Source organism: Larimichthys crocea, chromosome XI (genome assembly GCF_000972845.2).
Source record: "Larimichthys crocea isolate SSNF chromosome XI, L_crocea_2.0, whole genome shotgun sequence".
Lineage (NCBI taxonomy): Eukaryota > Metazoa > Chordata > Actinopteri > Sciaenidae > Larimichthys > Larimichthys crocea.
In genome coordinates this window covers 5,115,998-5,128,055 of record NC_040021.1, presented here as the reverse complement: position 1 = coordinate 5,128,055, position 12,058 = coordinate 5,115,998, and the positions used below count along the sequence as shown (strand labels likewise).

The window sequence follows — 12,058 nt, the reverse complement described above, 5'->3', positions numbered from 1 at the left end:
TTAAGTTAAAGTGACACTGCAACTAATTTATTTACTCTCTGTAGGTTCTGGCCATGCAAGCAATTTAGTTTTTTTTCAAGGTTGTGATATATATCTGCCACTTAAAATTTCTACTGCAGACCCATAAAAATGGTTTTATATCAGTGAACCTGAATCTTGTTTTTGACACGATTTGATGAATAGATGCCCGGACGTTATTTACCATCGGGTGAGGTTCCTGTTTAATGAAGACTTTAGTTTCTACAGAAAAATCAATACTTTAATATTGCAAACACGGCGTGGCGATATAATGAATGGTGTCGCTGAGCATACAAGGGTGGGAGACCTCCCTGACACCCATGCACGATCAGACCACAGTGCTTATATATCCAACGTTAACCTCCACCGACACCCATGGCCTAAATAATCCCACAGTCGTGAATGCAATTGTTATTCAAGTGAAAACTATTTTTATATTTTGGGTGAACTCTTCTCTAACGCGTTCTCCCTATTTACAATTTTTAACCTGCAACTATTGTCTAACTCTCCCATTTTGAGCTTTCAAAAATACCATCATGACGTGGCTGCAGGCATCACCAAGAGTATAGCTGTGCAAGCACGACTCAGCTGACGATGCAGTTTTCTATTTCTACTTCAACTACACAACATTTCTAGTGAAGATAAAAAAATAAAAAAACTTTAAAAAGTAGTGCACAAAACTGCCACATAAGGTTTTAAAAACTTCCACAAGAAACTGCATTTTCAAAATAGAGTTGGACACAGAAAAACTATGCTTGCTCAAGCATGAATGGAACATGAAAGCTCCTCAAGAAAGCTGGAGTGAAACGACAGGTTGTGAATCATCAAAATTCAAGCAAACACCTTTAGGGATACCGGCGTCAATTAAACACAGTGTTTGTTGTGGCTGGTAGGACCAAACTGGTGTCTTTTCCCCAATGTCAACATGGGGAAATAAATAACCTGGGAGGGGAGGTGAGACCGACTATTAGAATGGGGAGAGAGAGAGAGAGAGCAGCAAACAGACAATGTGACAAGCTATTGAACGGCTGCAGAACAGAGATTTGTTCCCTTTCAACGTCCAGAAATAACCTGGTTGTATTTGAGGGAGTGCAATCCATATTTCCAAAGGAAGAAATATGGCCCTATCATTTCACTTTGCCTGAAAGTATGGGGAGGAAAACATAGGTGAAACACTGAACCAGAATACTAAAACGTGAAACATCCTCTCTTTGTAAAACCTATAAAGGTCAGATGGTTTGTAACACCAACTATTTGTTTCAACAATCCTTTTTGAGCTTTAAATACAGTATTTATTGTTTATAAATATCAGTTTTTAGTTATATATATAAGCCTTTATTTAATGGATGTTTCTGTTCCCACATAATCTTCCTTGTGAGACTCATCTGTGCTGTGTTCACGTCTCCTTTCCAGAGGAGGAGAATTTACCCTGAATAACTGACAGCCACAAATAGCCTGACCTCAGTAAATCCTGCCAAATACATAATCAACCTCTATTTCCATGTCTCCTCCTATTATGTGCGTGATCCTCCCTTAGATGCAATGAGGAGAGAGGCTCGCCTCACTGAGACACTCCGCTGGCTTGATAAATTCAGCACTGGTGCTTTGGGAGGAAGTCTCACATCTGTGGCTGAAGAAAAAGCCAGGGTTGTGTCTCTCTGGTGATTAAGCAGGTAAAAAAAAAAAAGTTCACCATTTTAGTTGAGCAAATTAAAAAACACTAAGTGCAACTGAGGCTGATGTGGGATGTTATTAGTGTTGGGAGGCAGGGCACACAATTAGCTCGAGGAACCAGCCAAATGCTGATACAATATGCAAATGGTTGGTTAGATTTGCTTCACTCAAGAGCCAAAAAAACAAAACAGCACTCAGTTTGCAGGTAAATGACTTTGAGGTGATGATGACTTTAGATGATAAGGGATCACTAAAGTAGTTACAATTCATCCAGTAGGGGATGCATGTCTGTACCAAATCTCATAGCAAATCATCTGATATTTATAGATATAATTGAAAGAAATAAGAAAGTCAATCCCATGGTGGTGCTAGAGGAAAGATGGATCACCAAAGTCAGTCGGATTCATCCACAAATGTCTATACATTTCCAAGGTAATCCATCAGATGGTCAATATACTTTCCTTCCTGACAATCGACATTGCCATACCAGAAAGGTTAAAGAATAAGATGCATCACTTTATCTATGACGAATTCCTTTTTATAGACTATCACTTTATCTTTGCTCCTGACTTGTGAAATATAGTATAGTGTAATTGAAAGTTGGGTATATATATACACAAGATCAGATTGCCTTCACATGCATGTTAGGATGCGTTTACGTTTACGTGCGACAAGCCTTTTATGTTCTGTGTAAAAGCATGTTTGTATTCATTCATCAGTTTGACATTTACACACATCTGGTAGAACCCTTGGCGGAGGCACGAGACAGATATATTGGTGTTGTCCCCGATGTCCTTGGATGAGTAACGGATCAGGTTCAGAAGGGGACCCTAAATACTGACTAGAGATACAATGAAGAAGGGCTGGGGAAATGTAAAGGGTTTCCAGATGTGGAGTTGGCCAAAAATATGGTCACCGCTGCACTACTCCGAGAAAACAAATGGTATTCTCATGTTTTTCTTTTGTTTGCTTGGAAACAACAACAAAAAAAAGGCAGAGAAATCTAAGACTGGACTGGAAATTATCACCACCCTCAACTTCATATTTGGTAGCACACCCTTAAAATAACTGAAATCAATCGCTTCCTGTAACCATCAATGAGTTTCTTACGTCTGTACTGGACGTTTGGACCGCTCTTCTTTGCCAACTGCTTCAGATCTGTCAGATTTGATGGGTTCCTTCACCCAAACAGTGTTTCAAGATCTCTCCACAGGTGATCTGGACTCATTGCTGGCCACTTCTGAACTCTCCAGCGATTTGTCTTAGACCATTTTCGGTTTGCTTTATGAAGTATGATTTGGGTCCTGCTGTAAGACCAATGACCTCTGAAGGAGAACCAGCTTTCCGACACTGGTCTCTACATTACGCCAGAGAATTCTTTGGTAGTCTTCAGATTTCATAATGCCGTGCACACAGTCAAGACATCCACTGCCTGAAGCTGCAAAGCAACCTCAACACATCAGTGAACCTCCAACATGGTTGACTGTGGGCAGTTGGCTGCTGACACAGAAACATTCATTATCTGTTTGTGTTGAACGGGATTGTCTGTGGCCTCCTCAGATTTGATATTAAACCATCAACTGAAGATCAACTTGTCTGTTGTGTGTGTTCAACTTCTTGCCTCTTGTTCCAGAAGATCCCTCCTATCCATGCATCTAAATATTCAACCTTCGTCTCACTACTGTTGGAAATGTTTTGACTTTTTTGGGAAATTAATAATAAATAAATCATAACAAACATTTTAGGAGCTACAGATATACAATAAACCCAGGCGCTGCCTGCTTCGTACCAAAAGGTTTATTGTCTATAATTTCACACATAATCACAGATGTAGTGAATCAGAAGTCATCCGTAATGAACAAAAGCTTAATAAAATGTAAAAGCATAATTCCAGTGAAAAAAAAGCAGCTTGCTTAAAGGGTTTGCTTCAAGATAACGCCTTTGATTACAGTGTTTTATTTTTTCAAAGTCTCATTTTAATAACAGCTTTTTGCTCCGAGGCAGACTTATTGTTTAGGTGTGCTGCAGATTACAGACAAAGACTTGGACAAGTCCAATAAATCTGTTCCCTGGAGAAAAGCTCCCTCTGTTACAGCTCAGACAAACTGGCTCATTTCTTTGAGAGGGACACAGTATGTGTGTGTGTGTTTTTGTAGGGTTTTGGTGTGAATGTGTAAAACAGTGTCTTTTGTCTTGGAATAAACGTGTTTGAGGAGTAAAGGGATGGTGGAAGTTAAATAGTAAATCTTGAGGTAAATGGTCAGCGGTTCTGACACACAGATACTCTGAAGAATAGCAAATCCCACATAAAATGATTTCACTGATTCATGACCCACATAAAATGCGCAATAACCAATGATGTGACCTCCTAAACTCGCATATCTGTCTCAGATCTTCTTCCACAATATATCAAAAGCTTCAACTTCACTGAGCCCAAATTTGATATGAATCTCTGGACTGTCTGGACTGATTTTTGACTTCAGTTGAAATGATTTGAAATGGAACAAATAATAATAATGATAAAAAAAAATGTGTAGAGGGCAACAACAACAAAAATCTTTGTATTCTTTGTTCAGAGATCACCATCTGGAGTGCTCACCCAGAAGCAGTTTTGCCATCTGTGGCAACAGTTCTGTTAAAAATTCAAAAATCTTTCTAGTGTTTCCCTAAACAAAGAAAATATATTCCAAGGACACCATGTGTTGGGTGAGATAACACACCCAGACACCCAGTGACTACAGGCTGCTGCAGTTTCAACCTTTATGCTAATATTAATGGATACTCACAGCAGCAAAACCCTGCTGAGATTAACCCCTAACACCACCCTAATCCCATTCACACACAAGAGAGATTTCCATTTCCACTGGTTGGCGTAGCGATCGACAGAATCAATGATTGTGGAAAACATTCGGTGTTATTGGTCCCCTGCAAACATTAATGGTTGGTAGTAGTAGTGTTGGTGACAGCACAATTAAATTTATTTGGAAGAGGAGGAAGGTCAACACCTTTAGCAAAAGAGTAACGTGCTCGTAAAATGGAACCTTATCAAATATTTAGTCTGAGGCTGAAACTGACCGAAGATCATACATTTTCTGTTTAATGAATACTGTATGAACGAAAGGGTACTTAACAACCCAGCAATGAAGCTATTTTTTTTCTCCTGATACCAATTCCAATATCTGAACTCAGAGTATCTGTAGATTCACAGTGCTCTCTGTCTCTCTGTCTTTTTTTGCCTCACAAAAACTGCTGCTAAAAATAAAGTTACAGTGCTCCTCCAAAGAGGAAAAGTTTAATGGGGATCCTTCAAGTAGTTTTTGAGACACTTCACGGAAAACCGCAAATGAGTCATGTGTCATTGTGGGGCTAGATATATATCGGTCTGCCAACCTACTGCAGGTATATATCTATATCGGCATGTACGTCATCTGCCATATTTTATTCTGGTATATAATGCAGAAGGAAAAAAAACTTCTGGTAGTATTTTGGTTTCAGACCAAAGAAGAAAGTGTTATTAATCGCCCAGCCAAATCTGAATGATTAAAACGTTTAAGAAATTAGGTGTCAATGTCATGTAAAAAATGCTATATTCTGTTTTTTAGGGCGACCTTGTAACATCGTTTCAAGGGACTACAGATAATAAAATAGCCTTTTGGCCAACTGTGGCATTTACTGTCATATATAAAATGTTAAATAAAAATGGAATAGATAAAAAGTCTAGGGTTAGGGTTAGTGCTCTAGTGCTTGAGGAAAAGTCTGGCGATCGCAAGGGTTTTTCTTCAGTGGACCATGAATGTATGTACAAAATCTGACAGAAAACCCATCCAATACTTGAGATCAGTTTGGACCAAAAGGGTGGACCGACATTGCTATCCCATGAACCGCTGAAAAGACGCAATCGGTGCTTAGGGTTCAAAACTTCCAACACATTAAAATACATTTATTGCAAGACACGTGCAAGTGATGAGTATCAGCAGTAGCCTAACTAGGGCTGCCCTCTTGGTAATTCAACGATTCGAGTCATCAGTTGAGAAGAACCAGACTTTAAACTTTACAAACTGTGACGGAAGGTCTGTCATTGAAGTCGGCAAACTACTTTTGAACCAGACCCGGTACAACCTCCCCCACTGTCGTCCAGACTTGACTGAGTGTTTGGCATACAGCGTTGTCAGCAGCCCAGCAGGAGAGACACTCTGCGGTGTGTCAAATTAATACCCCCCCCTCCCAATGTCTGCCCGATACTCAATCCCCCTTAACAACATCAGTATCCAGGTCAATACGGTGATCCCCGCCGTGAATCTGACCTATGCACAGGTGGCCAGTCTCCGATTGGCAACACCTCCATGTGAAAATGAGAAACACTGTCAAAACTTCAAGGTCAAAGCATCCCTGCCTTCTAACATTCAGACTAAAGCTAAAGCGATATTATATAATACATCTTTCTTACTGAAGAGGGAAACACAATGGAGCTCTACAAATGCCCCAAAGGAGAATGTGCTTCACATCAGGAGAACATTGAGTCTTCACCCTAGGAGGCGACATTAAGAGCTCCCCCTACAACCCAACATGATAGCTCCCACTGCTCAGCATCCTTCACAAATAATGGGTCATTTAAATTGGCTGGCATGCGTGTGTGTGTGTGAGAGAGAGAAGTCAAACAAGAGCCACTGTGTCAATCAATAATCCAATGACACGAGCTAAAAAGGTCAAAAAGAGGGGATGCATTTAAAAAAAGAAAGAAAAGTAAACAACACAAACTTTTCTTTATATTCAAGATAAACCGAGACAACACCGACGTGGATGGCTTGCAGACACGCTGACTATGCACAGCTCATTATTTGGTGACTGGCTCTCGCTGTGTGCTGCAGACAGCAGCGCACATAAAGGGGGGCAAACAAAGAGCCAAAAACTCAAGCTTGTCTTTCTTTTTTCCTCCCCCCCTTTTCAAATATTTTATTACAGTTCTCAAATAAAAAAAGAGAATTGAAATAAAGAAGAATCTGCCTCTTGCCGATGAATTCTTTAGTGTAAATATTTAATGAACTTTTGGAAAACTCTTCTCCAGTCCAGACACATATATCGTTAGAAGAGGACGGCTTTTGTCTCTTGCCATCCTTTCTAAAAGAGTCCTCTCTCCTTTGCTGACAGCTACGAAGGAGGACGACACGGTAACAGACATTAGCACAGACTATTTTCCAAACAGACCCACAAACAGCAGGCGCAAGTCATTCCTGTTTGCATTAGGCGTGTTATGGTGTTGATGTTATGTCTGTCGCCCTGCCACCGCCAGGCCTGCGGTTAAGAGTTGTTACTACGGTTTAAATTAGTCTCTGCTGCTGGACTGTAGTGCATGCAGAGCTTGTCGTGATGATACCGAGGTCGCTGTCACACTTCGGTTCTCATTAGCCGAGTTAGGTTAGAGGCACGAGGATAAAACAAATTTAATTTAAGTTGTTTTATTATAAAAACCCTCTTTATTGGGTCTCTCTCTCTGTCTCCCAGAACCAAACCATCATGAACAAGCTGCTTAATTGTTTAAGAAAAGATTCCCTAAAAGAAAAGTAAAACCAGACACTGTTGCATAATATTTTCTTTCCGTACTTTCATATCAGATGGCCGACTATTTGCATCATCATTTAGTCACATTAGACTTGCCAGATTTTCCAACCCGGCCCATTTGTTTGAGCGCCTGTGCAGACAGGAACCAGCTGCTGACCTTTTTAGGAGTTTGGAGAGATTTCCTCGAAACTGCCTGAAAAAAAAACATGTCTTAATGAACTGTTTGATCACAGATTGACAAACCAGACTGAGCGTGGACAGTTTTAATAGGACACGTTGCCCAATGTCTGTCCGTGGTGCTAATTTCTAAAATGTACTGTGTATCATATGCAGTGTCTCAGTGCTGTTAAGTCCAATTAAAAAGGGTGAGAATAAAAATGAAAAAAAAGGCACCAGTCAACACGACTGACTCGTCTGACTGATGACCTGTCAGTGCAATCAGTTTTTCTTATCGACGTAACATCCGCACAGCCCAGCTGATTTTATTCCAAAGGTGCAAAAAGGCACCTGCCAAAACAAATCACAAGCCCCGTTTAGTCGTGTTTTCCTAATCCACGATTGGGATGTGGATGATGCTGCTGCAATTTCCTCAGCCAGTTCGATAAACGCCACATACATGCTCACATCCAGAGGGCTACAGTGCTTTCAACACCTCTCTGCTGCTCCTAATCCATCAAATTCAGAGGCTACAGAGGACGAGATGACCCCAAATCGATGGCTGTCTGCGTCAAAAGCAGGAACCCCGCTGCTCTAAAACCATTTCCTGGTGTATAATTGAATTCAATACAGTCTTCTAAAAATATTCTCTTAAGGGTCTCTTGCATAACGTGTAGCTAAAAAAAAAAAAAACACACTAATGATCCATCTAATTAGTTTCTCCTCTCCCAAATATACTGTGCGATATAATTTCTCCAACAGTTCTATAAATTAGAGATGAGCTGTGGAAATCTAATAAGCAGCCACCCCAAAGAGAAACACACTAGCGACAAAACAAACATATAAATATATGAAAAATACAAAGTGGAAACCACCTGCAGAAATAAGACATCTATGCTGCAGTGACGCATCAATTAAGCAGCCTGGGAGAGAGGTGTCGGCTTGAAAATGCAAATCGCCTTCATGTCGTGGTGGAGAGAAAATGCAGCTGTGTAAAGCTGCCTCCTCCCACATTTCAACGCCAGCTGAAAATACAACACGAGGGGGAAAACACGTAGACGATAATATTTGTTTATGTCAGTGAAGCAAAGAATATGCTTTGCATCCAATCTATTTAATAACCGAGACAAACATACTGTTTAATCAAGTCATTATAACACTATTTAAATTTGTTTTCTGTCCGCCAGAGACGTATTATGCACACTGTGTTTGGTTCATGTCCTGTGTAATCTGATCTCACGATATTGATTCAAGGCGAGCTAAAGTTGTCGCATCTCTTTAGTTTTATGTGTTGATCTAGCAAGTAAAGCTTCCTTGTTTTGTTTTATTTTTTTCCCACTGCTGTAATTCTGATGCAAATCTACATAATCAATACGAATTCAATGAATTTCACACAGCTACGCTGAGCGGAGCGCAGCACCATATGGCGCTCGTTAAAGACAAATCTTCGTAATTTGAATTTCAGCTGCTTTTTTCCCCCTCCTGTGGAAATTATCTACATTAGGAACAAAAAAAAAAAAAGAGTTCCAGCAAAATTGTGGTAATCATCATTGATACCGGGAGAGAGAATTTCAGCAGCGGCTTCAAAGCAGACGACAAGAAAAAATCTCAGGATTGCCATCTGTGAATTAAAATAGAGGCGGCACTCGGAGCCGCACAAAATACCTGATTTAACTAATTGGGCTGTGACCAGAGAGATAACAGACTCAAAGTGCACCGTGTCTGAGAATGGGGCAGCAGCTCTATACCTCTGCTGATTATCCTTACCTTTGATTGAAGAGATGTTGAACATATTCAGGGTCAGAACAAGATAGAACAAAACGTTACCACTCATAGTCCGTGTTGTAACGGTTCTTTGTCATAAAAACCTGCTGCTTTCTAAACACTCTTGTTACTATTGTGAAACTGCGAGTTTGAAATATGCTCCAGCAGCAGAGTACAGGTTATTCAGAGTGTGTATTTATCATTTCTTGGTATATTATTATTATTATTCTAGTTTAGTCTTTTCCATGTAAATCACTTTTTAAATCTCTGGCTCTAAAGTGCTGTAATATTAAACTCATCACTTATGATTATTATGGCATCGCTTGATTGATGATTTAATTAAAAATATGACCTTCTAACCGTTTTAATTGTTACATGTTGTAGATTAATCTATGGAAGATATCAGTCAACACATTTATTCTAGGCAGACGCTTTAGAAAAAGGAGTCATAACAGAATTTAGGTGCCAAAGCGAAGAATAATATGCAAAAACCTTCTTCAGGATTTGTCTCGAGCAGGTGGTTGTGTTTCTACACAATGGTGGAGTGATGGGCAGCCATGTAGCGGCACCCTGGGAACAGTTAGAGGTCCGGTACTGTGCTCAAGGGCGCCACAGCAGAGCCCAGGAGGTGAACTTGTGCCTCTCCAGCTTCCACTGCACACTCCATATTGGTGTCCATGCTGGAACCTGCCTCCGGTTCCCCAGCCAGTAGTAGCCACAGTCAGTAGGTATTATAGCTATCCGCAGCTTTATTTCATATCTTAGAATACCTGCCGGTCCTATTGCACTAATGTTATGTGTGATAGGGTGTTTCATAATTTACACAGTGGAGTTTGGGCTCTCGAGTCCACCATGGGGAGAAGAAAACAGAAAAAACATTACTGTCAGAGATAAAAGTGATTTTCTGCTGTTCTTACACGGAGCAATTCAGTCCTCTAACCAAGGCCGTTTCCGTCGTAACACAACCTGCCATGTGTCTGTTTTCCTCTGCAGCCTCTTACAGAGGCTGTGTTTGTGTGAATTCATGTAGGAGTGTGGTTTCCTTTACAATAACAGAGGGCAAGACTGATACAGAGAGTGATAAACAGCGGGTGGTAGTGACAAGCTGTCCGATTCTTGTGTAGGAACTCGGTGGAAGGGAAAAAGCTGTGCCTGACAATCAACCTGTGGCAACAAGGCTACGGCTTTGAAAAATGACAGACTGTCAAACATAGATGGAGGCTTACCCCGCATGGCTGGAAGATAAGCCCGTCGACTTCGTGGCTAACCTGGGACGTGAAGCTGCCTTCCAGGAGCTGAAAAACAGGAAAACATGAGGACACGGTTTCAGTCAAGCAAAACTGATAAACGACAACACGGGCGGCTGGAAGCTTTACCCGGGAACACATGAAATGACATTGATTTATAAAGTCAACTGCAGCTTTGGAGTCTGGCAACATTGCCTAACCCTCTGAAGGAAAGAACTGAGTCTCAAGATAACTGAAGGGCTCACACTCCACAAATCCGGCAGAGTAACAAACACAAAGTCAGATTCCTTATTTTCATCCATCCAGCTCTGAAGCTCCAATAATCTCTTTGATTGATAATGCATGACTCGGAGATCGATATCGGTAACCTGACTGCCCAGGTTGAGGACGAGAATAGCAACAAATCATTAAGTTCCTCATGAGTGACAAGGGTGGATTTCATCTCGTCCATTAACACCGACCACCACAGCTGCTGCAGAGAAAAGGAACTGCACGGCACCATATGTAGGTGAGGGATGCCCAGGAGAGGTGGCAGAGTTACTGTAGGGTAAAAACGCATTTTCTACACCATGAAGCACATCAACAGGCTCAGAAACTACAGCAAGGATATTACAGGGACTAAATTAAGGCTATATATAACTGCACCTGGATAGAAAACCATTGCTGGATTACTTTGATTCTAACAAAAACTCCACTCCAAGGTAAATCTTTGCGAATTATAGGAGCGTCTCTTTATCTGTGATTTCTAAGCGGATTTATGGATGTTTATTCGGCAATAACATTGCCGAGAAATTGATGTCAAGTCTGTAAAGACGAGGATCATGAAGCGGTTCCAGTTGAGAACCTTCCCAAATTGTCATAATCATCTGACAGTCGCGCATTTAGAAACAATGACGTCAAACTCGTGTATCAACGCTGCTGAAAACTTGGAACGAGACGCAGTCGTGGCAGCAATGCCATTTGTCTTCGCTCTACTTGTGTAGGCTCACTTTTTTCCACAAAGAACATAGATCAGGACTCGATAAAGAATCAGACAGATAAGTGGAATCAATTGGTATCAAAATCTTTTCAGTTCCCATCCCTTTATTCCCGGGAAGTCACGCTGAAACAAGGAACAATATAGTTGTATCACGTTGTATCTTCACGTGGCAACTGAACAGAGTTTTCTAGTTTCCTTTGTTCTGTATGATCATTTCTTGCACTGGCTTTTTATAAAAGAAAATGGAAGCTTACATCTCCGACCACGTTAAAATTAACGGACCTTTAATAACACGATGGAAATTTAATGTCAGATTGAAGTAGGTTTAATTCCAAACACAAAGCAGAAAAAGTAAAACTCTACAATGTCAAGAACCGTGTGCAGTCAAGTGTGAATTTAAAGAGTGTGAGGCTTCAGAGTGCTTTGACAAGCGAGGGAAAATGTGACGATGACAGCCAAGGTTAGCAGAGCGCTCCATCTTCAATGACATTTGAAAAAGCAAGGAAGGACCTTCAAATTAATGTTTTCAAAGTTTAACGTGACGCTGTGTTCTTTGTGACGGATTGACAATCTGAACAGAGTTTATTTCCATACTGCACAGGTGTGAAAAGACGGCTGCGGCGGCGGCTGCTGCTGCTCGCGAGGTAGGAAATCAATATAA

The 12,058-nt window shown here is 40.8% G+C and overlaps 1 protein-coding gene across 1 annotated transcript in view; it reads right to left on the bottom strand.

Annotated features, from left to right (window-relative positions):
* Nucleotides 1–12,058, bottom strand: part of rngtt (RNA guanylyltransferase and 5'-phosphatase) — an 84,333-nt gene that overhangs the window by 19,970 nt on the left and 52,305 nt on the right. Inside the window, exon 12 of the mRNA XM_010752180.3 lies at nt 10,398–10,466. Within this exon, the coding sequence (XP_010750482.1) occupies nt 10,398–10,466 (69 nt within the window). The remainder of the gene's footprint in view (nt 1–10,397; nt 10,467–12,058) is intronic.